This window comes from Peromyscus californicus, unplaced genomic scaffold (genome assembly GCF_007827085.1).
Source record: "Peromyscus californicus insignis strain IS unplaced genomic scaffold, ASM782708v3 Scaffold_13__1_contigs__length_99412109, whole genome shotgun sequence".
In the NCBI taxonomy this organism is placed as follows: domain Eukaryota; kingdom Metazoa; phylum Chordata; class Mammalia; order Rodentia; family Cricetidae; genus Peromyscus; species Peromyscus californicus.
In genome coordinates, this window is record NW_026294424.1 from 34,129,559 (window position 1) to 34,154,732 (window position 25,174).

Sequence of the window (25,174 nt, forward strand, 5' to 3'; positions counted from 1 at the left end):
TCTAGACAGCATCAGGCCCAATGCTCAGTTTACAAATGAAAGCTGGGCCCTAAGGGGTTGGGCCAGGCCACTGGGGTCTGGAAGCAGGGATGGGAACCAGAATAAGAGTCCTGGTTTCTTTGGGGCTATCCTTCCATGTGATGGCCACAATGGGGGTGGCTGGTGGGTCCTCCAAAGCCCTCCTCCCTCCCACATGCACCACCACACAGAGCCAATGATCCACAATCAAGAGAAAAGATATTTAATTATTTCTCAGTCTAATCTCTTAAAGCGCTCAAAGTGTTTTCACAAGTGCAAGGGGAGGGATTGTTCTCAGCCAACATTTACCAGTGATTCCGACACACGCAAAGAAACTGCCAATCACGGTGCTTTATACTTACTTTAATTTCTGCACTGAAAAAGAAAAAAAAAGGTAAAAACATGACAAGGTACAGTGACATCATCTTGTCCTTAATCTCTGCTCTTGGGGCCAGAGGGTGGGGGGTAGACAGGAAAACATTGAAGCATGGTGATCATGTGACCAGGACACCTCAGTCTGGCTAAGAAGGGCTCTACTCCCCTAGACACAGCACTCTCAGCAAGCCAGCTCAGGAACAAGACAGACAACAGTCAAGATACATTAAAAAAACAAAACAAAACAAACAAAAACCCCATAAACATGATTCCATTCTTAAAATCAAGCACAAAATCTGACAGTGGGATCTGGGGACGGCTCCAGGGAGACAGCCATGTGACCTGACTTACACCAAGGAGCAGACACCTGCTCTACACAGAAGGCGGACAAAGGGGTCTGCAGAGCAGCCCCTCCTCCCCAGTGCAGCTGCATCCTGCATGGGAAAGGGGAGCCATGGCCTGCTCCCTACCCAGCTTCCTGATAAGCGGCAAGAGCCACAGGGGCTGGGGTCTGTGCTTTGGAGGCTGCTGCCTCTGGAATGTTCCACGCTCTCACGGTCTGGTGGGCTGTAAGTTTTAGGTACGCTCCACATGCTGTTTCAAGTGCTTGCTTTATTTCTCATGTGCAAACTGTTACTGTCTAAAGCTTTCAGAAGGACGCTTACAGACATGGACACCCTGCAGAGAGGAGGGTATTCGCAGGCCCTGCTCACTCCCGGGGCAGGTGGGAAAGGGAGCGTTACAGAAATAGTTAAGAGAAGGGTGCTCCGAGGCAGTTAAAAATCTAGTCCCTGATTCAGTCCGTGGGGCGAGCGGCGTCCTCAGTAGGTGATTGTCCACTCCTTCACAGAGGCGTCATGGGAGGTGGTGACTAGTGTGTGCTCGTCCAGCCAGGCCAAGCTGCTGACATGGTGCAGCCGGTGAGCATCTGGGAAAAAGAGTGCATTTGAGGAGATGGACCCACTCTGCCTCTCCCTATTATTTGATGAAGAGAGAGGCAGGGGGCTAGAGTCATCTGTGAGAACCAGAAACTACCACAGTGGCAGTTTCATTTTCACAAGGACAAGTTTGTAAGGACAGAGGCAGGACCAGGTGAGGTCAGCCTTGTACCAATCCCAGGCAAACCAACAGTAACTCCCGGCTTCTGACCACCCACACCAAGTGGTCCACAGGACCTACATTTACAGACGCAACCAATCAAGCAGGGAAGAGTCAGCTCCACAATGGCTCTGGCTGTGCTCAACAGACAAATCAGTTACTCGGAACACCACGGCACGACAAGCACTGATGTGGCATGTACACTGTTTTGCCAACTAACCGTGGTTTGAAGTGTACCCCATGTCAGCTTACATGCACATGGTGCTATGCCATTCCAACAAAGGACTCAAGGTCTTTGGATGCTGAGGAGCTCCTGTAACTAGTGTCCTGTGTGGCACTAAAGTGGAAGGGGCCAGGTATGGACAACAAGAAAGAGGGCTGAGGAACTGTCTGGTGTCCCGTCCAGAAGTCAGTCATACTGGAGTGATGGGACTCCAGCCCTGAGATCCTGGACCTTTGTGGTTCCTTCAGCCCCAACTTCTCATAAAGCCTCGAAGTTCCAGGGAAAGAGTCCTCCAACAGGATTCCCAGTCCCTAGGCCCAGGTGGCTCCCAGCCTGAATCAGAAGCCCCACCCAGGTGGGGCTCAGAAGGTCAGGCCATCCTGGGCCTGAGCACTCCATAAGCTGCAGCACTCTCCACGGCAAGGCCAGCTGTGAGCAGCACCGTATGTTCAGGAGTCTGTGACCACAGCAGACGGATGCCAGCTCCATTCTTAGCACTAGCACTGACATAGTCCCTTACTGATCCATTTCACTGTGAAATTTCTGGATTTCCTTACAAAATAAATGGCTTCTTGGAAGCTGCTTCAGGCTTCCCCCTCCTGCTCGGCTCTCCACGAACACTGACACAGCAGGGAGTGGGCCTCCCTAGCTTGCAGCTGTTGGGGCTTGTCTCAGGACAGCTGTTAAGATAGGCTAGGATCCCCATTCCCGTAAACACAGAAGGTTGCCTCCTATGTAGCAGGTAGACCAAGGGGACAATATAAAACGGTCACTCAGGACCACCAGCCATGTGTGACTCTGGACCGACCAGCAGGAGCAGTATGATACGATGATGGATAATCAGAATAAAGATTCAAAAGTATGTCTCCTTGGAAAAGCAGGGTTCTCATGGCTTCTCCTGAGCTCACTATGGTGAGAGTAAGCTAACTCGGCTGTGGGTTAAGGCACAAGAGCAGGGTGGGGAGAAAGATGTCAAAAGCCTTTCCTCATGTAGTCCTCCATATGGAGAGCAAGGACTCCTACTGTAGTGAGTGTCTCAGGACCCCCTGCACAGGCCAGCAAAGTGCCTGGTGAGTGCTGGAGGGAAGGACGGAGCCACATCTCCATCAGGTCACTTCTTAAAGCACAGACCCCGGGTCACTTGACCCTAGGAAGCACGGTCAGGGAAGTGACAGGCTGAGGCTCAGGGGTGAGTTACCTTGGATCTTGACTTTGGTCTCTGGGTCACTCAGTGTCCACACATACACCATCATGTCCATGCCACCGGAGGCAAAGTGTTCATTGTCTGGTGACCAGGCCAGGCACACGATTTTTGCATGGTGTCCATAAAAAACATTGTTCTCCTAGTACAGAAAGAAAATAGAGGCGTAAGATCAGAGTGCAGGCCAGAGCACCCCGTGTCCTCCCAGCCAGCCCTCACAGTAACAGGAAGAAGCCCTAGTCTTTGATCACGAGCAGGATGCTCCCAAGAGCTCTACCAGGTGCCTGCCACTCACGGAGATGAGGACAAAGCCCAAGGGCACCTGGCGAAGGTCCTCCCCTGCGCCCTCTAGTATAGGGGTCTGCACCCTACTCACCGAGTAGCCATCAGCCACACTGAACACTGTGACCACCTTGCTGGCATCACACACGGCCAGGAAGGCACCATCATGGGAGTAGGCCAAGTCTGTCACTGGCCCCTTGGCTTCTAGGAGTTTGCCTTCATCCTTTAGTGTGGTGCCCAGGATGGAGTAGACACGCACATTGCCATCCTGTAGGCAGGGACAGGAAGCAGTCACTCCTTATCATATAAACCATGTGCCTCTGTCATAGGGAAGGTCAGGGTTTCATACTGATGCCATGGGATCAGTAGGCACGAGTATGTGCCCGGGCTCCTTCTGCCAAGAAACGGCTGGTTCCTCTTCACATACTGCCTTCAGTATTCACCTCAGCTTCCTCCTCTCCTGGGCAGAAATGACTGGACCCCAGGCCTCCCTAGTCTCATTCTGTGTGTTGGTTGGCTGCCAAGGAGGCCCCATAAATAGTGCCCGTGGTTCCCTGAAAGGTCAACCTGAAGAAAACTGCACAGACAGCTTCCCAGCCTCTGGGGGTACCAGCTGCGCCAGGCAAGCTGCATACACCTGTCTCCGGCAAGCTTCCTGTCACCGTGTGCCAGGCACACCTTGTGTGACAGCTATTCTTGGTTGTTACCTTGACTACATCTGGAATGAACTAAAATCCAAGAGGCTAGGTACACCTGTGAGGTTTCCTTTTCCCCCTTGATTAAAGCATTTGAAGTGGGAACATCCACTTTTAATCCGGATCTTTTGTGTTAGGAAGATGTACCTTTAATCTGGGCTACAGCTGCTGGCCGCCTATCTCAGGGACATGGAAGAAGGAAGCTTGCTCTCCTTGCTCTCTTGCTCTCACTGGCATTAGAGACTACTTCTTCAGGATTCCAGTGTAGACTGAAGACCTTGGCCTTCTCCATGACCCAAATTGCTCAGATAACCGAGGTCATAGGGTAGAAAAGAAAAGAGCCTTACCGAGCCCCCAACAGCCACTGTGTCCCCACCGGGGTGCACGGCCACAACTTCGGGCTCATAGCCAGGGCTGTCGATGCTGAAGCACTTCTTCTGGTCCTTCAGGAGGACAATCTGTGACACGGAAGATGTGGTCAGGTCAGTGGCCCCTTGAGACACTGCTCATCAGCAGGACAGGTGAGTTCTCGTTAAGTGGCTCTGGGCTTTAAGCCACACCCTGGGTCAGTCTCCATCTTTGGATGGAGGCACTTCCTTTCTCACCATAAGGACCATGTTACTGGTAGGTGCAGGCCAGAACTTGAGAAAACATTTAGTGACTGAAGCATGTGAAGTGCTGATCTCTGAAGGGCAAAGGGCAGAAGTGCCAGGAAGGGACTTGGCTCAATCATCGGGGCAGTGGCCTGAGTCCGAGGAGTGAACCTCTGGGTCCTAGGTCATAAGGAACAGCTAATGCCTGCGTCGTGCAGGTTTCTGTTCAGCTTGGAGGATGGTGTGTTACCCATGACAAATGCTGCTGGACACTCGGCACTTGAGTGTCTGTCCAGTCCTTCAGGGCAGCAGGGGAGCTCTGTGGGAACAACTGAGTAACCTCAGATGCAGGAAGGGGGAGAAGCTGGGCAAGCATAGCACAGTGGGTGCGGGGTGGGGGTGGGGCAGGGGGTCTGCAAATGTACCGCTCTGAGAGAACCCTCAAGTCCTACCCTGCTCTAAGAAAGGCGGAAGACTGTGTGTGGACAAAGCTACACCACACTCAGCCATGCTGGGGTCAGCCATGCTTGCCTGAGTAGCAGACACTTCCATGTGTCCACTGTCAGGACTGTGGAGATATGTGGCAGCCTGATCTTGACTAAAGTACCTGTTGGTTAGGGGTCATGATCACACATGGACCTCGGCTTGTCCTCAACAACCAGCAGATACTATGGTGTACACACATGCACACAAGAGAACAGCTCTCCTACTGGGAGATGGTGCTCTCATCTGCTAACACTCCGGGGGAATTTGCCACCACCTTCTGAATGGCAGGTAGTCTGAATCCTTGCTTTCACCCACCTTGGGTAATTCTTCTGATCAGCCTCAAGGACAGGGTAAGTTTATGGCCACTGTAACCTCAGATGAAGTAACTGGGGCCTAGGACAAGGAGGTGCTTGTCTGAGGCCTTGCCACAGAAAAGGCCCTAAGTCCTCACGCACTGTTCACCAAGGCCAGGTGCTGATACAAGGCCAACAGATCTGTCATCGAGAAGCAGCTGCCAAGGCACCCCGTGCAGCACATTCCTTTTTGTGCCTTGTGGCTGCCCAGACTGAGTGCAGTAATTATTTGGCAGCGATATCTGATTATCTGGGACACAGAATTCACTCTCCCTTTAGCAATCAGCTTCATAGACTAGGGAAGGGTGGCAGATCCTGAATGGCCCTTTCTTCAGCAGGGTCTGTCACTCAAGCCAATAGGAAGGAACCACTAGTCAGTTGCTGGTTCTGACCACATGATGGGATGCCTGGGTTTGCAGAGATGGCATGTTGTGAAGCAGAATTCTGCACAAAAGTAGGTCGGGCACAGATGTGAGCCAAGGGCTGTTCTAGACGTCTAGAGGAAAAGCTACGCAGGGACTGCAGAGCGTTAGACCCTATCATGGCCTGGGATCCACCTTAGTCTCATGTGGCACTGTTACTCAGTGGCTAAGCTAGACAAGGAGTATGACAAATGCATCTTCATGATCACCCTGTGCGCTCAGAGAGGGAGAGCTTCACCAGGGGAGGGCAAAGATCTGGAGGACGATGACAAAACCATAGGCCGAGTGCCTCAGACCTCATGGACCCATGGCTCTACAGTCTGGTCTGATGCTTAAGAGACCAGCTCTGCCCTCTTCCTGTGTCTCAATTTAGGGGGCAGTACTCTGCCTAACAGTTAGGCCCTGATTAGTACCACAGTGAGTTCACGCAAAGACAAGACAAGTGAGCCTGCAGCACAGAACACTGGCTACAGGTGCCTGTCAACCTGACACGACCTAGAGTCACCTGCAAGAGGGAACCTCAACTGAAGAGCTGCTTTGATCAGACAGTTCTGTGGGGCACTGTCTTGACTACTAATTGACACAAGGAGAGCCCAATTCATTGTGCGAGGTACCATCCCAGGCAGGCAGTCCTGGGACAGGTAAGGAAGCTAGCCGAGCAGAGTTCCTGTTCTGCTGGTCCTCAATGAAGGACTGTGATGAAGATTAAAAGTCAAATAAACCCTCTCCTCCCCAAGTTAGTTTTAGTGTATGTTTTACCACAGCATCAGAAAAGGAAACCGGAACATGGGACATGGATGAAATTCAGAAACTAAACAGGAGTTATACATCTCATATCCCACTACTTCTGGTCAAAATATAGCCAACCATACCTGTCCAATGCACACGACCACGGTATATCCCCCAGGGCCAACAGCTACACACTTTGGTTGAACATCCAGTTTCACAACGCCTTGTCCACTGTTGGGGAGGGGAAGGGGGAGGGCAGTTACTTCCACGTTCAGGTGGCTCAGCGTGCTATCAATACACACCCCGCAAAAACTGCACCACTTAACTATGAGGAGCAAAAGATCTTACTGTAACCTCTCCTTAAGGGCAACTTGCTAAAATCTGAGGTGACAAAACAGGGCACGGGGGTCTTTTTATCGCGAAGGGAGAGCAGAGCGGGGAAAAGGTGGCAGCACCAAGTGCAGGTTAGAGGGAACTGCAGACGCTTGCTGTGCTAAATGCAGACATGCTAGTCTCGCACCATCTGCAGGCCCACGACTGGAATTTTCTAGGTACATACAGAACTGAGTTCTGCTCCTTCTATGGGTCCTAGCTGCTAGACTCTAATACCTTTAATGAAGATCCCAGTTCCCTCTTATATTAGACAAATGCTATCAAAACTCATCTGGAATAACTTATAGCCATATCTTTCTTGAAAACATTAACTAGCAAGCTTCCACAGAACTGATCCAAGCCATGGTTGGCCTCTAGAGGGCCTAAGTCCTGGCAGCCATGGGTTGCCAACAGGACTTTGATGAGTCATGTCAAGACAATAAGGAAGCCGGCAGCCGAGAACCCTGGGTTCTGGGGAGCCTTCATTCTCAGATGCCCAGTGGCCATTGGTCAGAACACAGCACACACTGGCAGGTCTGCTTTCAGCCAGGCACATACCTGGGGTAGGGTGACTTATAAAGATGAACCCCCACCCACCCCATCCCTTGTCAGACATATTCCAGCAAGATGTGAGTCTACCAGGAAGTGCTCTACAGGGCGGGGGGGGGGGGGGGGGTAGGGAGGTCTTGCTAAGGTCAGTGGGTCTGCCTCTGAGCCAACAACTTAGAGCAGCCCATCTAGCCCCCTTGCCTGCTCTCACCTCTCATTGCTGTGGATGGACACCTCTGATTCAGTGTCCACTTATCCCCTAAACGGGAGGTGGCCCCTCACACCTGGCACCTGGCATGCCATAAGTCTGCGAGCGTCACCTGACCTTTTCAATAGCCCAAACTCTGCTGTCACTACCTTCACTGGCAGAAAGACACAAAGCAGAGCAGACAAGTGAATGACGCATGGGCTGCAGGCTGCTTTGGGGTAGGGGATACAGCTGGTCACATCTGTGAGCCCAGTTACCAGGGCCCTGCTGCTCAGCACCCTGGGCTTGGTACCTGAATGATGTTCAGAAACAAAGGGCAGACAGGCAGACAAGAACCACCTGACCTGGACCCTTACAGGCACTGGGGGCCCATTCTGGGCCTCTCTAGAGCCATGGTTGGCTTCCTTGGGCAGGACTTACCTGTAGTCCCTCAGTGTTAGGTTGGTGTACCGCACAGTGTCGTCCATGCTGCAGCTGACCAACTGCCCAGACTCATCCACCGTCATCCTGGACACCTGATTTGTGTGGCCTTTTCCGGAGAAGGAGTCATTCTCTCCCGTCTCTGAATCCCAGTAATGTGGAGTGTGATTAAGGAGAAACGAGGCCTCGGGATGGTGGTGACTACTGCTCTGGAAAGGCCTGGCTACCCTTCACGCAGGCAGAAGATTCCGCAGGAAGGACAGGAGGCATTCTCACGGATGGCCAAGCTTGGAATTTCAGAGAGCTAAGGCAGTGTGAGGCAGCCTGGCTACTAGCCAAAGAACCAATGCAATAAAAAGCACAGCTTCCTTTAAGAATGCATGTAAAGCCAGTGTGTTGGACACAGGCAGACTTGTCTCTGATGGCCAAGACAGCGGACACACTGGATGTATAACAGTCCAAAATCTATCTCTCTGGGTGTTGATACAATGTATGGTAATCCAGGAAGTTCCATGACATGTGCTACTTGTAGTCAGAACACAGGCACACAATAAACACTCTCTATATAGTATTATAACCTCTGGACTGTAGGGTACACAAATTATTTCAGGTTTAGACTTGGGTCCCACTGACAAGGCAGGTATCTCTATAAATAATCTGGAAACAAGAACAAGGAGAAAAAAAAAAAGTCCACTGGGACTCTGCATATAAGCCAAATGCTCATTTTGTCTTTCCTGAATCAGTAGCTGAGGCTATGACTATCCCCAGGTGAGCTGGCTATGCTCCAATGTTCACCTAACTATTGCCTAGGTGCTACTGGGTACCAGCCTGAGGGTAGATGAGGCCCACCTTCCAGGGGTGATGTGTGGATACTGAGCCTGGGGTGTTCAGGGATTAGAGGGTGTGGTTAAGAGTGCATAACACAAGAAACTCAGTTCAAGTGAACGTCACCATTCTGTGGGAGACTTAGGATACATGAGCTGTAGGGACAGAAATCCAGACATGAGCTCTGAAGGACCCAGTTCAAGTGTTGAGTACAGGGAGTGGGTAAGGGACACAGGTGGTGCCGATGACCCTGGTTACAACTGCAGGACACACTGGCCCTAGGAGCTGCCTGGTCATCAGCTACAACACTTTTCCTTGCCTAGTAGCAGAGGGTGGGTTATTCGCCCTTCCCAGGATGGGAGATCTTCCCGGGTCTTAGGAAAACCTGAGACAAAGTAGGTTTGGGAGGCATGCTGTAGGGTTACTACGATAGCCTTCTCTGGGAAGGCAGCAGCATGTGGATGAGAGGCCATCATGCAGAGGACGCCTTGGAGCGAGCGCACACGACAGGCGACAGAGCACGAGCATGGCAGGCATGCCTCTAATGGTTCCACACCTCCTAAAAAAGCCGACGTTCCTGGGGTAAGGGGCACGGAGAACCCACTCCCCGCTGAGTTCGGGCCCCAGCTCCGTTCTTGACAGCTTATGTACTTTTAGGAAGGGCACCTTGCCTCTCTGGGTTCCACTTTCCTCACGTTTAAAACAAAGTGCCTCTGCTGAAGGGTCTAAGTCCTGAATCCTAAGACTCAATGATTTTCATTGCCAGTGATAGACCTGGACACAGCAAGGCGCCATTATTACAGAAAAAGGAATTCAAGTGCAGAGACCTCAAGCACCATGCTAGGCTGAGCAGCAAGCAGGGCCCAGGCTTCCTTCTGCCGAAGGCCTGGAGAAGTCAAGGTACCAGGCGCAGACAGAGGTACCAGAGGTCAACCTGTTTAGTGAGTACAGCTGGCCTGGTGCCATCTGGCTGGCCCGGCCTCCAGCACAATGGGAACAGAAAAGTTCTCTCTCTTGCCAGTGTGTCTGTGCCAGCTCCCCAGTCAAAGGATATTGATATGTCCATCGTGGCTCCCGGAATAGATGTAGGACTTGCCACCATTTTTATGCACTGTCAGACACTGGATGGATTTGCTGTGACCCTGAGAGGGAGACAACGGGACGGGGTGAGCTGAAGTAGCACATCCTACCCTGCCAATCATCAGCTGGGCTGTGCTGGAACCCCAGCAGACACATTGCCCACAAAGAAGTCATGAGCCACAGCCAGCCAGCCATCTCCCAGTCAGCTGATCAGACAAACCAGCATATGCTGCCTCCCTCAATACCTAAAACCTACCTGGGTTAAGGACAAGGTCTACACCAAAGCCTAGCACTCAGGGACCTAAGCCACCTGTAAAAGGAAACACTGCCCCTGCTGCCACCCATGAGAACATCAGCTGGGTCTCTCATGGGGGTGAGGCAGCCAGGACAGGATTGTACACTGGAGGCTCTGGAGCTCTAGGGCTGACCACTTTGGCTCAGGCCCTCCTTGGTACTGATTTTCCCTAGTACTCCTTGTTGTGTACACAGGACTATCTAGAAAGCGCCTCCCTCTCACCTTCTCTGTAATTGGCTCAGACAGTACTTCTCAAGTGTGCTCTAGACTAACCCTTTCCCTGTTCCTACTAGTCTCTGCTGTTTTCCAGCAACACTTGATAGCTTCCCGGTCTGCTTCATGCTTGGGGCTTCCTCCTTACATCCTGTCTCAGGGATTCTGTGGGTCTCCTTTGTTGCCACAGCATGGCATTTACCCTCCTAACAGTGACAGTCCTTGGTGGAATGCACTGTGCAACCCCTGAAGAGCTATGAGCCCAGGGAGTGTTCTGTTCAATGCAGCACGGGCCTCACAGGAGCCCAGCAGACTGCCTGGCCTGCTGCATAAAAACCGAAGCTCAGTAAGATTCCAGGGGACCTGTGTGCTTCCTGGTTGACTCTGGCAACAGCCTTGCCTGAGAGATTTAAGATTGCAGCCCTCGACACAATATCTAGTCCTCTCTAAGGCAGGGTTGTTTAACAAGCTAATATTCTTAGGTGATTCTCACATACCCTCAAGCTTGAGAAACAGGCTAGAGAAAGCACCCCAAAGGCCAGCTCCATAGACCCTGAGTGAGTCCCTTTGGGCAGCCAGGAAGCTGTTCACTATAAAACTCCCAGGTAAGATGGCCAAGTAGCCAGGAATAGAATCACATTCCAATCGCAAACTTCTGGTTCACTGGTACAGGTCATGCTCTCTGTAGCTTGAGAGTGGCAGCTGCCACCTGGCACGAGCCGTACAGCTGTACCAAGAGGATGACCTGTAGGTTTCTCTGCAAACTTAAGTCTGTACAACTTCTCACCACTGAAACTGGAGCCCCAGCACAGAAGTGTCTGTCTCCAGGCAGCTTCGGCTTCCCATACACACTTCCCATGCTCTGTCACACACCCAGCCCTGGTCTGGGACCTAACAATAGATAGAGGGGCTCCCAATCCTGTCCTCAGGGCCAGCAGCAAGTTACCCTGTTCTGAGAAGTCACTCAATGGGGCTGGAGTACACTCTCACCTACAGAGTGGGGACTGTGACCCTGTATATTTGGGCCCTTTGAATAGCAGGCTGCATTGGTGAGAGAAGAGCCGGGCTGGGGTCTTTACTGGAGCAGTTTAAAACGTCAACTTTGGAAATTATCAGCAACCAAAACGGGGTGGGGGTCGAGGCATGGAAACTGTATGCTGGATAGTTTTATGTCAACTTGACACAAACTGAAGTCATCTGAGAAGAGAGAACTTCAATTAAAGAAATGCCTCTAAGATTGGGCTATAGGCCATCCTGTAGAGTATCTTAAGTTAGTGATTGATGAAGGAGGGTCCAGACCATTTTAGGTGGTATTATCCCTGGGCTGGTGGTCTTGGGTTCTACAACAAAGCAAGCTGAGAAAACTCCCTCCATGGCCTCTGTAGCTCCTGCCCTGTGTGAGTTCCTGTCCTGACTTCTTTTGATGATGGACAGAGATGTGGAAGTGTAAGCCAAATAAACCCTTTCCTCCCCAACTTGCTTTTGGTCATGGTGTTTCATCATAGCAACAGTAACCCTAACTAAGGCAGCCAGGCTGTGGAAAACCTCCCTTAAAAATCATGGCTCAGTCATTAAGGGCCTGGGGGTCTTGCAGAAGACAGGGCAAAGGTGATCCTGGGCTACTGGTCTCCTGAGGGGCCGACGTAGCAAGGGCAGATGGAGGCAGAAGTCAGATGTTGACTCAGCCAGGGAAGCACAACGTGGCCTGGAGCACCTGGCTTGAGTGAGCCCCAGGGAGGGTTTAGAACCTCAAGTTATGTTCTGTCCAGGGTGGCCGTTGGGGCCTTGGCAGCTCACACAACTCCGTTTGCTTCTGTCCTCTATTCCTGTGAACCCTAGGGTCTCTTTCACACTTATGCCCATTTTTAAACTACACCACGATCCAGAATCAAGGTGCTCCCCCCCCCCCCCCGATTCCTAGCTGAACCCCCTTCCTCATTTATTCACTCAGTCTCCCATCTCACCCCACCTGGTCTATATCCTGCCCTAACGTTAAGTCAGAATGTTTCTGGTCTTGTCTTGCAGTCGTGAGGCACAGTACAAATCCTAACAGAAAGCCAAGCCCCTCAGGAAAGGTGACTTTCAGCAGCAGCAGAGAACAATGCAGACCCCAACTGTGCACTGCTCACAGTGCTTCCAGGGGGCGACTCGTGTCCAAAAGTATCAACCTGACTTCTGCTGAAACTCGCAGGGCCAAGGAAGCCTGGCATCTCCGCTTCCCTTGGCCATCCCTGTTTCCCTGTTTCACAGCAGACCACAGGACTTTGCCTCCCATCCACATCATGCCTAGAACAAGGCTCACCTTGATGACCCGGAGGGGCTTGCTGGGGTTGTTCTTGTCCAAATAGTTGATGTATCCAGACAGGGAGATGCTAAGGAGGTGGTCCTTCTGCCACAGGCAGCCCAGCTGCTGGTCCAGAACATTGGAGCCCATGGGAAATGTGCTGACCACAGAGTTCACGTTGACATCCCAAATCTTGGAGGTTTTGTCTCCAGAGGCAGATAGCAAATGAGTGCTATCGGGACTCCAACTAATCTATTTCAACAGAACAGTGCTGCATGTCAGAGGGAGTCAGGGCCACAGGAGCCCCAAAGCAGCAGTCCACAGCCACCATTTCACAAGAGAGAGCAGGGAACTGAAGGCAGTAGGATGGGCCAGCCTCCGGGTTCCTGCTCAGTCACTGGCTGCTCCCATCAGTGACTATGACCTTAAAGTTCTGTGCCATGCTCAACTCCTAGCTGCTTACATCAATACTCATCTAGCTTCAAAACAGTCTATGATGACTTGAATAGCAACACAGAACTAACTAAATTAAAACCAGCAAATCAGGAAACATATTCATACTCACAGCATAAATTCCTCCGTCATGGGCCTTGCTTCCTCCAAGGGCACACACTTTCTCTCCTGTCTTTCCATCATAAATGAATATCTTCAAGAAACAAACAAGTTATGTAGAAGCTGGTGTAGTGTGCCATTAGCCCACCATTTCCCTAGCAACTGTGGCTATACAGTTGGAGCCTTGAGCCTCTGAAATGAAATCAGAGACCTCAGGCTGTTGGGCTTTGGGAAGTGGGAACAGGGAGCACTACCATGAACCTGCCTGTGTACAGCCCCTTTCTCTATCCCAGTTCTTACCTGGCCATCAGCGCTGGCTGTGGCAAATCTGTTCCCATCAGGAGAGAAGCGCACACAGTTGACAAAGCGGCTGTGATCCTGCGGGAGAGAGGGCTGTCACACACTGGCCAGAGCTCACAAAAGCTCTCTACTTAAACCACCCCCGCCCCAAACACTGGTAAGATTCATCAGTCCACAGGAACATTTCGAGCTCAGAGAAAGTCCCAGGCAGTCCCTCATGGCATAGCTCAGTATGAAAGGCTATTCTTCAGCCAGGCCTGCCTCCCTTATCAAGTGCCTCCTGATGCATCCTCTTTCCTCTGGGGCCTCAGACAGCTTATGCACTAAATTGCTGGGCTCTGAGATAGCCACACAAGGCACCTCCTGTTAGGCCTCGTTAGCTCTGGGGATGTTTGCTGAAGAACAAATGACGTTTAAAAGAAATCAAGCAGTGGCTGTGACTTCCAATCAGGACAAAGTATCTGAGACCAAGGCCTAAGGCAGGCCAGGGCAGTACCCAGTCTTGGGAGGCAGTGATGGCACCAAGGGCCTCCGCTCTAGTTATGGAGACTCCTTTCTTGTGTTTATTTTTGCCTGCTGTTCTGCTCTTTGCTTACTCTCATACTTCCACCTGTTTCAGAGGCCTTTATCTTTACCTGTAGTTTCTCAGTAGGGACAACTCACCACACTGCATGAAGTCCAGTCCCCAGGCAGGGTCTCATAAGCCTATACGCTTCAGCTATGCCACTGTCACAAGCTGCCACTGTTTCAGGCACAGGGCAAACTCTTTACAGCAGAGCATGAGGCCCAAAGAAGGTGAGTAACTTGAGCTGCAGCAGTTGTGAAAATCCAGGCTCCAGTTTCTTGTCCAGCGCTGACTTGCCCACACTGGCAGGCCTGGCGTGCTCTGGCCAAGAGCCACCCTAGTGGGTCAGAGCCTTAACTCCTCAGACTGACTGATCTCCATCCAATCTAACATCTATCTCTAGGTGCAAAGGAGCCTGCTACACAAAAGAGCCTGTGCCCCACATCTGTTAGTCGTGGGACTCAAAGATGATGGAAGCAAGATCTCAGAGCCAAAGCCTTTCCTGATCACTGTGGGGTGGGATACATAGCTTCTTTGGGTCAAAGTCAAATAACCCAAAGGTACTAGCCACAACTAGACCAGAGTATCCAGCCCGCTCCCCCTTAATCCCACCCCCAGCCTAAGGGCCTCACACCGGCTCCTCAAATCCCTGCTCTGCCTATTCCACAGAAAGGAAGCAAAAGAGCCACACTGGTGTCAGCTTACTCCTGGACTCCTCTATTTGGACAGGGTATCAGGGCACTCTAGACCTCAGAGGCCAAAGTACCCATTCCAATAGAGAAACCTGGAGACCAGAGGATGGACCAAGGGTGCCAATTTGTCACTGTGTGAAAAGATGATGTCATGAAAGGAACACTGGGGAAAAGCAGATAGCAAGCACTCAACTCCAGCCTCCAACAAACTCCTTGTCACCTAGCACTTCCCTGGCCAGATGCAGGACGGTCCTAGGAAGCAGTATTAGAAGCACAATTCAGGCTCCAGGACCTCCAACAGGGTCTGGGGCCAAGCTTCAAAGCTTCTACCTCTGTGGGCCTCTCTTGGAAAACGCCCTGGAGACCACACAGGTTTAAGAAGACAAGAAAAGGCTGGACAAAGCAGACAATGAAAGGGGTGACGGAACCCACAGGAGCTCGGTTAGAGCCTGAGCCCATCATTCCTTCCTGCAACTCAGGCACCAGAGTGCACACGGGCAGGAGACATGTCTGCTCCTGAAATAGACCCTGTGCAGGCAGGGACAGCCAACAGCAGCCCGTAAGCCAAAGAAAACGAGGGCTAAGAATAGCGTTTCCCACAGAGAGGGCCCAGCAGTGTGGAGGGAGAGTTTGCAAAGTGTCTCAGTGAGTTCGGAGGTTCAGCCACCTCACATGGCTGCCTGAACCCTGCCACTTACTGAGCCAGACAAGCCTTCTGGTCCCCAGCCCAGCCATCCAGAGGGGTCACATTCAACCTCACAGGTCCTGTTTCTAATATCCCTATGTGAAGGCATCCATTCTCCTGGAACTATTCTTGGCCCCCCATAGCCAATATTCAATGAACCTGAATATAGGCTGTGTCAGTGAGTTCCCCAAGAACCCTCTCTCCAACCCCACCCCCCCATTCTCTTTCCCCTAAATATACCCACCTCCCCGTCCTCATCTTCACCACCAAGAAAAAAAGCTTCAAGTAGACATTCAAATCTACTCCACTGATGGCGATTCAGGTGCTCTTGGGCTCCTTGATGGCCTGACTCTGTCATGGACATGCTTACTACCTGGGCTGGCTCATTAAGGACCCTCTGCAGAAGCCCTCCTGGTCTCTCAAAGGGAGAATTGTCTGCAGATGAATAGTACAGCCTTGCTCCAAAATCCCAAAGGTCTCCTCTGTGGTTCACCTACAGGGGCCTGCCAAAGAGCATTAATGATCTTTGGGATGTTTCCTGACACCTCAAGTACCATCGGGTCTGCCAGAAGCATTACATGCAGGAAAGGCAAATCCATAACCAGAAAAAGTATCTACTCCAGTAAGGATAAAGCATTATCCTTTCCACGAAGAAGTGGTCCAATGTGGTCTACCTGCCTTGTTTGGCTGGTTACCCTGGGGAATGGTGCCATACAGGGGCTCAGTGTTTGTCTCTGCTGTTGGCAGATCCAGCATTCACCAGCAGCTGCAGCCAGGTCATCCTTGGTGAATGGAAGTCCATGTTGTCAATCCCATGCAAAACCTCCATCTCTGCTACCCGGGCCACTTTGTTCATGGGCCCATTGGGCAACGACAGCGATGGTCAGCAGCAAGATGATCCCACTCACTCCTTCTAAGGCTAAGGTTGAACCCCTAAGGGAAACCAGTCTTTCTCATCCATGGCACCTCCTATGACCCTGGAGGGTTTCTCCTAAGGTCACTTACTACATGCAAAAACCACAGTGGGAGTGGACAGGTAGTGCTTTGGCCTATTCCACCCTCAAACCTGGACAACACCTAAGTGTGGCAGCCAGGACTGGAAGGTCTAAGTAAGTCTGGCTACAGGTGAACCTGGGCTCACTTCAGAATAGCTCAAGTCTGTGCCCTGCTCTTAACAATGATGTGATGTGATGTGATGTTCAAACTTGGACCAGCAAGTTTGGTGGTTGGATATGATTTTTGTAGATCAGGTCCTATTTATCTTTCTGTCAGCTACTATTTTCCTTCTGAAGCGGGCACATCACAGGTTGGTTTCACTACATACCACACAGAAATTCCTAACAACTACTTTTTGAGGCAGCAGCTTGAACTCACCCCGCCCCAGTGACACATTATGGGCCTCCTGCCCTGTGCTTGGGAAAGCTCTCACAGGGTCACTATCCACTTCAGCCTGGACACCCTTACAAGCTCTGGGTCTCTGCCTAGATATGAGCTGTAAGGTAGAAGGCAGATGGGAGATTGGATGTTTGACTTCAAGGACAGAGTGCCTGTGGGCTGTTCACTTGGATGAAGGTTCTAGCAAGCACAGGCCATTTGGCCTGAAGACAGGAGAAGGAAGTGAAGGAAGCCTGGTTCCCAGCATCCATGGACTAGAAATGAAAGATCTAGTGACAAAGAATTGCTATTTGGATTTCATAGTTAAAAAATTTTTTTCCTCTAACAAAACATGACAACAAAAAAACCCAACACCCTCACATATTTTAATTGCTAAGGCCTCACAGATTTTAATTTTTAAAGCCTTTCACTAGGAAGAGCTCAATGAAGTCGTGTGAACCACTACACCTCTAGCTTTCGATACCAGAACCCACATGTGGGGCTCAGTCCATCTTTAACAGAGAGCCTCACCTTGCATAGGTTTTCTGTTATTTCCCCATCTGTCAGCACACTTGTCCTTAGTTGGGGCAAACTGGGGAGTCTTCCTGCCCTACCCCACCCCAGTCAGAAGAAAGACAGCAGGAGGGAAGCCACAGCAGGGCAAACAGCCCCTGTCTAACCCAAAACTGCAGCTTTACTCCTGCTGGCCAGCTGGCCAAGGTCAGACACATATTCAGTTACTGACTCCAAGTCTCCAGCACCTTACCAATGGGCCCTCTCTCCCTTATGTCAGCTGGGCCTGGGAAACAGCTTTAGATAGAAATGTGAACCCTCCCTACAGCTATGGGGTCTGGAGGAGGGGCCTCCTGGTCTGAGAGCCCAGAGGCACACTTAGCTGGAGGGTAACAGAGCCAACCAGTTCTGTGCCAGGCACTACCTAGGTCTCTGCTCCTTGGTCTACAACCCTTTCTGCATCTTCTAGGCCTCTAGTCAGGATTTAGGGTTGTGGGCTCCAAGGACTTCAGCATAAATGGTGGTGCCCACCTAGAGACAGGGCCAGCTGACACTGTGGGCAAGGGGGCTGTGTACCAGTTGGGCTCCTGGTGAGTCCATACAGAAAATGGTGGAGGGTGCAGGCACAGCAACAAGCCCTGACCCCACGGCTCCATCAATGCTCTTCAGCTGCTGTGCTCTTTCTCCACCAGCGCAAGAGAAAGGCTCACTCCTGCGACGGGAAAGGGAGCCCTACCCACAAACACCTCAACCAAGAGTCCAAATGGTGTATGTGGAGGTCTGGGGAAGGCAGACTGCATCATTAGAAAATGGTCCTGTTTCTGGTTGCTGCAGAAACCTCATCATCTTCCCTCCCTCAAGACCAGACCCCAGAGATTCACTGGCTCAGCATTCCTCAACCCAGAGCCCACGGGGCATCCACCCCTGCTTAAGAACACTGACCTTGAGCTACATCTTTCAACAAAGCTCCCAGAATAGCCATGTCACCACTACCTACCAATGGTAGCCACAGCAGACCAGGATGAGAGCCACAGGAGGTTAAGAAGAGCTTGGCTCAGCACACCTGCTGGACACACAGGCCTCACTTAGCTTCCCCAGGGATGAAACAGAGCCTACTTCACTACAAAGACGGAATCCCTAGATAGCCATCTGTACCCTAAGCCAAGACCTGTTTATGGAAACTGCCTACTACATGAGTCCTGTCCTTGCCCCTGCCAGGGATACTGTGCCTATTTATGACTTGTTACTAAAAGACTAAAATTAACAGTCCTCCTCAGCAAGCCACTTTAAGGATATTATCTCATTTAATCCCCAATGAAGTATGGACACTGGAACCACTGACATTTCTGGACGGTGAGTCTGAAGACCTTGGAGAAGCTCCAAACTCAACTACCTTCAAGGACAGAAGACATGTCCCTTCTGAGTAAACAAGCACTCCATCTCCTATTATCAGAATAGTACCAGCTGCTTTGTTCATAGTATGTGGGAAAGAGTCACTGAGAAAGTTGGAGCAGCTAAGAGAGCTGCAAGGGCTGCCCAGGTTACAGAGCCTTCCCCCATCACCTGCCCTCACTCCAGCGTGTTAGCCTGACCACTGGCCCCCATCACTCATGCTCACTCCAGAACGCCAGCCCGAGCACTAGAGCAGTGACAGGGCATGAGCACTACCAGCTAAGGCCCCACAGACCCCCATCCTGTGATGGGAAACAGGAAGTGGAGAAGCCTATCACTTAGCCAAGCCAGGGACAACTGCAGAGCAGGGAACCCGAGACCAAAGCCCACAGTGCTCCTCAGAAAAAGGTTGAGCACTTGACTCCTGAATCAGATTCCACTCTGGCACCTCTGCTCTGCAGGGAGGTACCCTAGAGGCCAACCCAGATGTTCCGGAGGCAGATCTTTTGCTAATCTGGTGGCTTGGCAAGGCCAGCTCAACAGAGCCAAGTACACTGGCATTTCGCTACCCTTATATTATGTACACTCACATTATCCTGGGACATGCCATTCCCTGCTGGAGCCTCTGTGCCCAGCCTGGGACCTAAAATTATAAGGATCAGGGATGGGAACTCCCCCATCTCTGTATATTTTCCAGACTGAATCTGTTTCCTATACATTACATCACTTGGAGCATTCACTGTTACCTTTCTGCATCCATATCTAAACACATCTATCCAGGCCCCATGTCTCACATACAAACCACAAAACTCACCCAAAACCACCCTAAGAAAAGAAAGCCCACTTACGCCAATTGTAAACTTGAACTTGAATGGGGGGCCCTCGAAGAATGCTGCACAGTTATCATCACTCCCTGTTGCTAGTCGGTAGGGCCTGCTCTGTTTGATGTCCACACTGTTGATGACTTTGTTGTGTCCTGTGATCTCACCCACAGAAGAGCCACTGTCCCATAAGAAGACTGCTCCAAACCTTTCCCCAGTCAGGTCAAGGAGAGAAAAAGAGAGAGAGAGAGAGAGAGAGAAAAAAAAAAAAAATCAATCCCAGAAGGACAATGGGAAAGACAATGCAGCAGCTGCTGCAGCACAGGTCTGTGGTGGATGCTGCATGCCGACCTCAGGCTGCTCTAGGGACTGATTTGGGCCTTTCAAGCTCATGTCCAAAGGTGTCCCAGGACAGATGGAGCCCATGTAGGAAAGGGGCCAGCTGTCCTTGTCTGCATGGCCCAGTGTCAGCACTTCCCACGTGGATGTGCTACAGGAAGCAGCACTGGGGAGCATCGTTCTGGCTTCATCACTTCCTAAGTTTCTTTAGAAAGGCCAGGCAATAGGCAAGTTGGTATCTCCTGGTGGAAAGGAGCAGGCCTGCTCTGTGCTGGCACCCATGACAACAAACTGTTGCAGTTACTACTTGCTGCTAAGGAGAAAACCTGGGCTGCAGCTCTCACCCTGTTGTCACCAGCCCATCAGGGCAGCCTCTTCCCCAAGAGGATCTGCTCACCTCTTTGTCATGAACAGAAAATCTCAGGATATGGGCCCATCTGGAAGAAAAAACATGCCCAGCCCTTCCTGCAGCTTCAAGTGGTCATGTGTAACTGCTTAGAGGGTCCCCCAATACAGTAACACCTCTCTTTTACCACTTGGCCCTTTCTTTCTGCCTAGGATGCAGGTACAACAACAGAGTCCAGACTTCCAGGAGGTAATGGGCTTAGGACATCAGGGTGCGGAGAGAAGAGGTGCTTATGCCTTGGTGATGTGGACTCTCCCTGATACATGACAAACTGGCCCTGAAGGGTCAATGGCTCCAACTAGTCACACTACTGGGGAAGAAGGAGTGCTGACATTCTCAGGAGCTAAGTAACACTTGTCCAAGCTGACACAGACCTTAATGCAGCCTCTTCCTACAATGGGGTAGACCACAGGACAAGAATGGGGTGGGAGCAGGGAGGGGCTGAGGAGAACGACTCACTTCTCCCTTCCTTCCCCGACCACGGCGATCCTCTTACTGTCTTCAGTCCAGGCAATGTCCTTGATCTTCCCAGCGAAAGGCTGATACTCATACTTCAGAAGATGCTCCTTCTGTGTGGTATCCCAGATCCTTAGCTTCCCAGAGACATCTGCAGGACATGACAGGGTGGAAGGGCCACATTTCACCACCAGTCAGGGATGCATGGCCTCAGCACCCTCAGCACCAGCTCCATTTCTTCTGGTCCAGGCTCAACACTCAGCTACTCTTAAATCAAGGTGATGTCTCCACATATCTGTCATAATATCCTTACGTTGCACCTGGCCAGCAAACCTTGTGTAGGAAGCAGAAAAGGCCAAGAGATGGCCAAATCCTAGCACGCCAAAAAGCAGTTTCCTGAATGATTTGCAGAGCATCTGCATGGTCTCCACAACACCTGCACTGAAACCCTCCATTTCTGAAGTATGGCAATGCTACAGAGCCTGCATCTCTTGTCAGCTGCCGGTGTACCTGAGCAGACCCTGATGCTGTGATGGCCTGTGGCCACTTGCCTGCTTCCAAAGGCAGATCTGCAGTCTCAGTCTCCTGAATATCTGCCACTCCTCCCCCTGAGTAAGAGCTGGGGTGGAGTAAGATGCTTCTGTGAGGTGAAGGAGGTGGGCGGCACAAGGAAAGAACAGACTGTGGTGCGAGTTGTTCCCAATGGAATGCTGCCAGCAGATTGTAAAGAAAGGAATACTTGGGGTCCCACCCACCTCTTCCCAAATTAGCACCATGCCTGTGCCATGGGAAGAAATGGGAGTGCTTTACCTAACTCTTCAGGCTTACAGAACTCACAGGGCCTCCAAGGGGGCAGACAGGGTGTAGGTTTTCCTGAGGATGCCGTAGTACTTTAGTGAGCACCGAGTAGAAGTAGCAGTTGAAAACAGCGTCCCTTTCTGGGCTAAGCAGAAGTGAAGGAAAGCAAGGGCAGCACCAGCATCCAGACCTTTGAGTCATGTGTTCAGGGACTAAATCTGTTTCTGTTGGATACGGGCTTCTTGGACCTCATCAGGACCTCATCCATGGCCCCTTTGTAAAAACATTACTTACAGGGGTTGCTATGAGGACCAAAAGAAGTCACATGTGTGAAGTCTCAGGCTAGTCCTTGGGGTGCAGGCAGTTCTTGTTACAAGTGAACCATGAACTAAGGCTCTGCACACTACAGACCCCAACTACATGCAAATATAGGGTCAATGTCTAGAGCAGTGGTTCTCAAAACTTCCTAATGCTGGGGCCCTTTATACAGTTCCTCATGTTGTGGCAACTGCCAACCATAAAATTATTTTGTTGCTACTTCCTACCATAATTTTTACTGTTATGAATTATGATGTAAATACCTGCGTTTTCCAATGGTCTTAGGTGACCTCTGTGAAAGGGTCATTCGATCCAAAGGGGTTGCGACCCACATGTTGAGAACCACTGGTCTAGAACCAGGACATGCATGAGACTTGAAATGCTGTTCCCATACCATGCCCAGCCAGGGAATATATAAGCGGGAGCACCACTTCCTCAGGAGCGGAAGACAAGTTAGGTGGTGGTAACCCAGAAAGCTTGTCCCCTAGTTATATGTGGGTGGAGTTCAGGAAGACAGCAGTGTTGAGACACAGTCCAGAAAAAACAGAGACCTGGTTAGTCACTAAACCAACAGGCCAACAAGGAAAGGATGAAGCCAGCAGTATGAGGAGCTATGTGTGCATAGGAAAGGCACCAGCCTCTGCCAAATACATACAGAGGCAATCCATCCATACAAAGGCATCCTACACATATGTGCACACACATATGCATATGAACTCATGAGTAAATATGTACACATGCACCACACAGATAGATATCCATGTATACATGCACACTCATATGTACACTAACTCAAGCACACATGATCACGAGGTCCCTTCCTATCAGGGCCCACACTGTCCCCTGGACAAGACAATAAGGACAGGATGGAAAGTGTTCCTCCCTTTCAGGCAGGGCAGGACCCAGCTTTTCTATCCCCTGGTTCATCGACCTGCTGCCACTCCTCATGTAGTCCGGCCCTCCAGCTCTCGATTGGTACCCAATCATTTATGCACTACCTCCACCACCAGATGAGCAGCCTCTTCCTCTGGGCTCCCTTCACTCTTTTCAGAGGAAGTGGAACAGGAAAGAGATAGAAGGAGCCTGGAGATCAAAACCAAACCTCAACCTATCAGGGTAGACCTCAACATTCATCAAACATGAACTGGGGGTCAAGTCCCATGCTGGGTGCCGAGGACAGAGTAGTTACCAGAGACCAATAGTTGAGAAGTAGATGATCTATTGACCTGTACAGCACTGGGGAGAAAAACTGCCCAGTGCAGTGTGACATCAGGAATGGTCTTCTTCTAGGCAAACTCATGTTCACACTTGGACATGGAACAGAGCCAAGGGAGCATTCTTCTGAGTCTGCATCATCCCTCAAGCCCACACAAGTGGTACTGGGAGCACACATCTGCTCATCAAATGCCATGGGGCTTGAAGAGGGAGGAGGAGGAGGAGGACTTGAGCAGAGTGGCTTTTATTATCCCAAGGAGACCCGGCCTGTGGACAGCTCCTCCCTGCGGTGCCCTTCTAGCCTTCATCTCAGGCCTTCCTTTAGGAAGCCTGTCCTGGACACTGGGCCAAATCAGGCATCCTTCTGCATCTCCAGGGCTGCCTGGGAACCCCTTTTAAAAGTCAAGGGGACAGAGGAGCAGATAAGCATCAGCATCATCCCAAGATGTTGAAGAAAACTGAGACTGCACTAGAAACAACTCTTACGATCAGAGGGCCTTCTCAGAGGCACAGGCTCCAGGGACCCAGACCTCTCATGTACTTAGTATTCCTGCCAGAAGGTTCTAACTTCCAGTAGCTACTGACCAGCTAGACTGAGAGCATCTACATATTCAAAGAAACAGGGGCCCCTGCTGGGAGGGAGATGTAGGCACACCCAATAGCAGCTAACCTACCCATGACAGCACAGCCTTTCCTAAGCTTCCCCACCCCCTCCCTTACTTCAAACATGCAACACTATTTTTAGCCCAGGGCCTTCATGTGCACAGCAAATGTCCCACTGTTACCCTTAACAATCACTTTGCCTTCCTCAAAGAAGTACACTGGAAATGTGAAAATGTGACCTCCACCCACAAGCTCCCTCATTCTGCCAGCGAACCAGGGGTCTTTAAGAGAACATCAAAACCATACCACTATCCCCTTTCATGGACTGTCCTTTGTCACACCCTCTGTATCCACCTTCTACATAGATTCTGCATTCAATCCGAAGGCCTTTGGATTTCTGTCTTGTTCAACAGCCCCAAGAGGGCAGTGAGGCCAGGTTTAGGCCCACAGGCTCTCAGATGGGGAAGGTGAGATGCAGGAGCTATGCCAAGATCGGTGGCTGTCCTTAGCAGCAACCTTCCTCTCTTAATGGATGTCTTAGATCACTCAGCACTGTGTTAAACACAATTTTAAAAGGCACTCCAGCCAAATCCTGTGGTTTAAATAAAGAGACATTTTGCTGGCAAGCAGGGCCAGAGGCAAAAAACTCTACATGGTTTTTTACAACAAATCACCGGAGTTGGTTTATAGAGAGCAGAAATATTTAAACCCCAACTCAGTAAGTGCCCTAAGACAGTCAGATTCCCAGCCCAGCCCTTCACTATTACAGCACATCCGCTGTCCTGCCTCTCTCAGCACAGGGCCCCTTCTCTCTTAAGTGTGCCACGGCTTCACTGATAGCTGCCATGGCCATCCCTAGCAGGCCTTGCACTACTAAATACCAAACACACATTACCTTGCTGGATCCTCAACCCACGGAGGGAGCTTCCATCTGCAGCCCCAGTGCACAGAGAGAACTAAGGTACAAGAATGTGAATGATCCGACTGTGAATGTACAGCCAGTAAGGGGTGGGCTGGGGGCCCTCCCAGCCCTGCAGCCTGTGATCTCCTAGACACCACCACCAAGGGTATGAGGTCCGTGGAGATAAAGATGGCCACAGCACCTAAAAATCCTGGTCCTCCCTGTTCTGACTAAGTGCCTGGGCTCTCACTCCCAGCCACCGCTCATTCACACTTCCCTCCCTGTGCAGGAAACAGATAAGCTAGCAGGCCATTCGTTGTCTATTGGATAGCTGAATGAAAAAAAATGAATGAATGAATGAATGATTTGAGTGGATAAATGAACGAGATGCAAGGGGCACCACTATCTTCTTCGCTTCTGCTTATCATCTGTAAATGGTTAAATTCTACTGCTACGAGCTAAGAGTGTAAGCTCCCAGAAATGCAAATAACTGCCTGTCCCATCTGCCACCATCCCCTACCGA

At 50.9% G+C, this 25,174-nt stretch overlaps 1 protein-coding gene across 1 annotated transcript in view; it reads right to left on the minus strand.

Annotated features, from left to right (window-relative positions):
• Nucleotides 1–225: 225 nt before the first annotated feature.
• The window catches only part of Wdr1 (WD repeat domain 1), a 35,737-nt gene continuing 10,788 nt past the window's right edge, over nt 226–25,174 (minus strand). The window contains exons 4-15 of the mRNA XM_052734818.1: nt 20,820–20,967; nt 19,643–19,823; nt 13,574–13,651; nt 13,287–13,367; nt 12,740–12,973; nt 9,902–9,991; nt 8,025–8,179; nt 6,619–6,706; nt 4,240–4,350; nt 3,292–3,465; nt 2,913–3,057; nt 226–1,321 (exon numbers count right to left, since the gene is read on the minus strand). Of these exons, the coding sequence (XP_052590778.1) occupies nt 1,215–1,321; nt 2,913–3,057; nt 3,292–3,465; nt 4,240–4,350; nt 6,619–6,706; nt 8,025–8,179; nt 9,902–9,991; nt 12,740–12,973; nt 13,287–13,367; nt 13,574–13,651; nt 19,643–19,823; nt 20,820–20,967 (1,592 nt within the window). The 3' untranslated portion in view covers nt 226–1,214. The remainder of the gene's footprint in view (nt 1,322–2,912; nt 3,058–3,291; nt 3,466–4,239; nt 4,351–6,618; nt 6,707–8,024; nt 8,180–9,901; nt 9,992–12,739; nt 12,974–13,286; nt 13,368–13,573; nt 13,652–19,642; nt 19,824–20,819; nt 20,968–25,174) is intronic.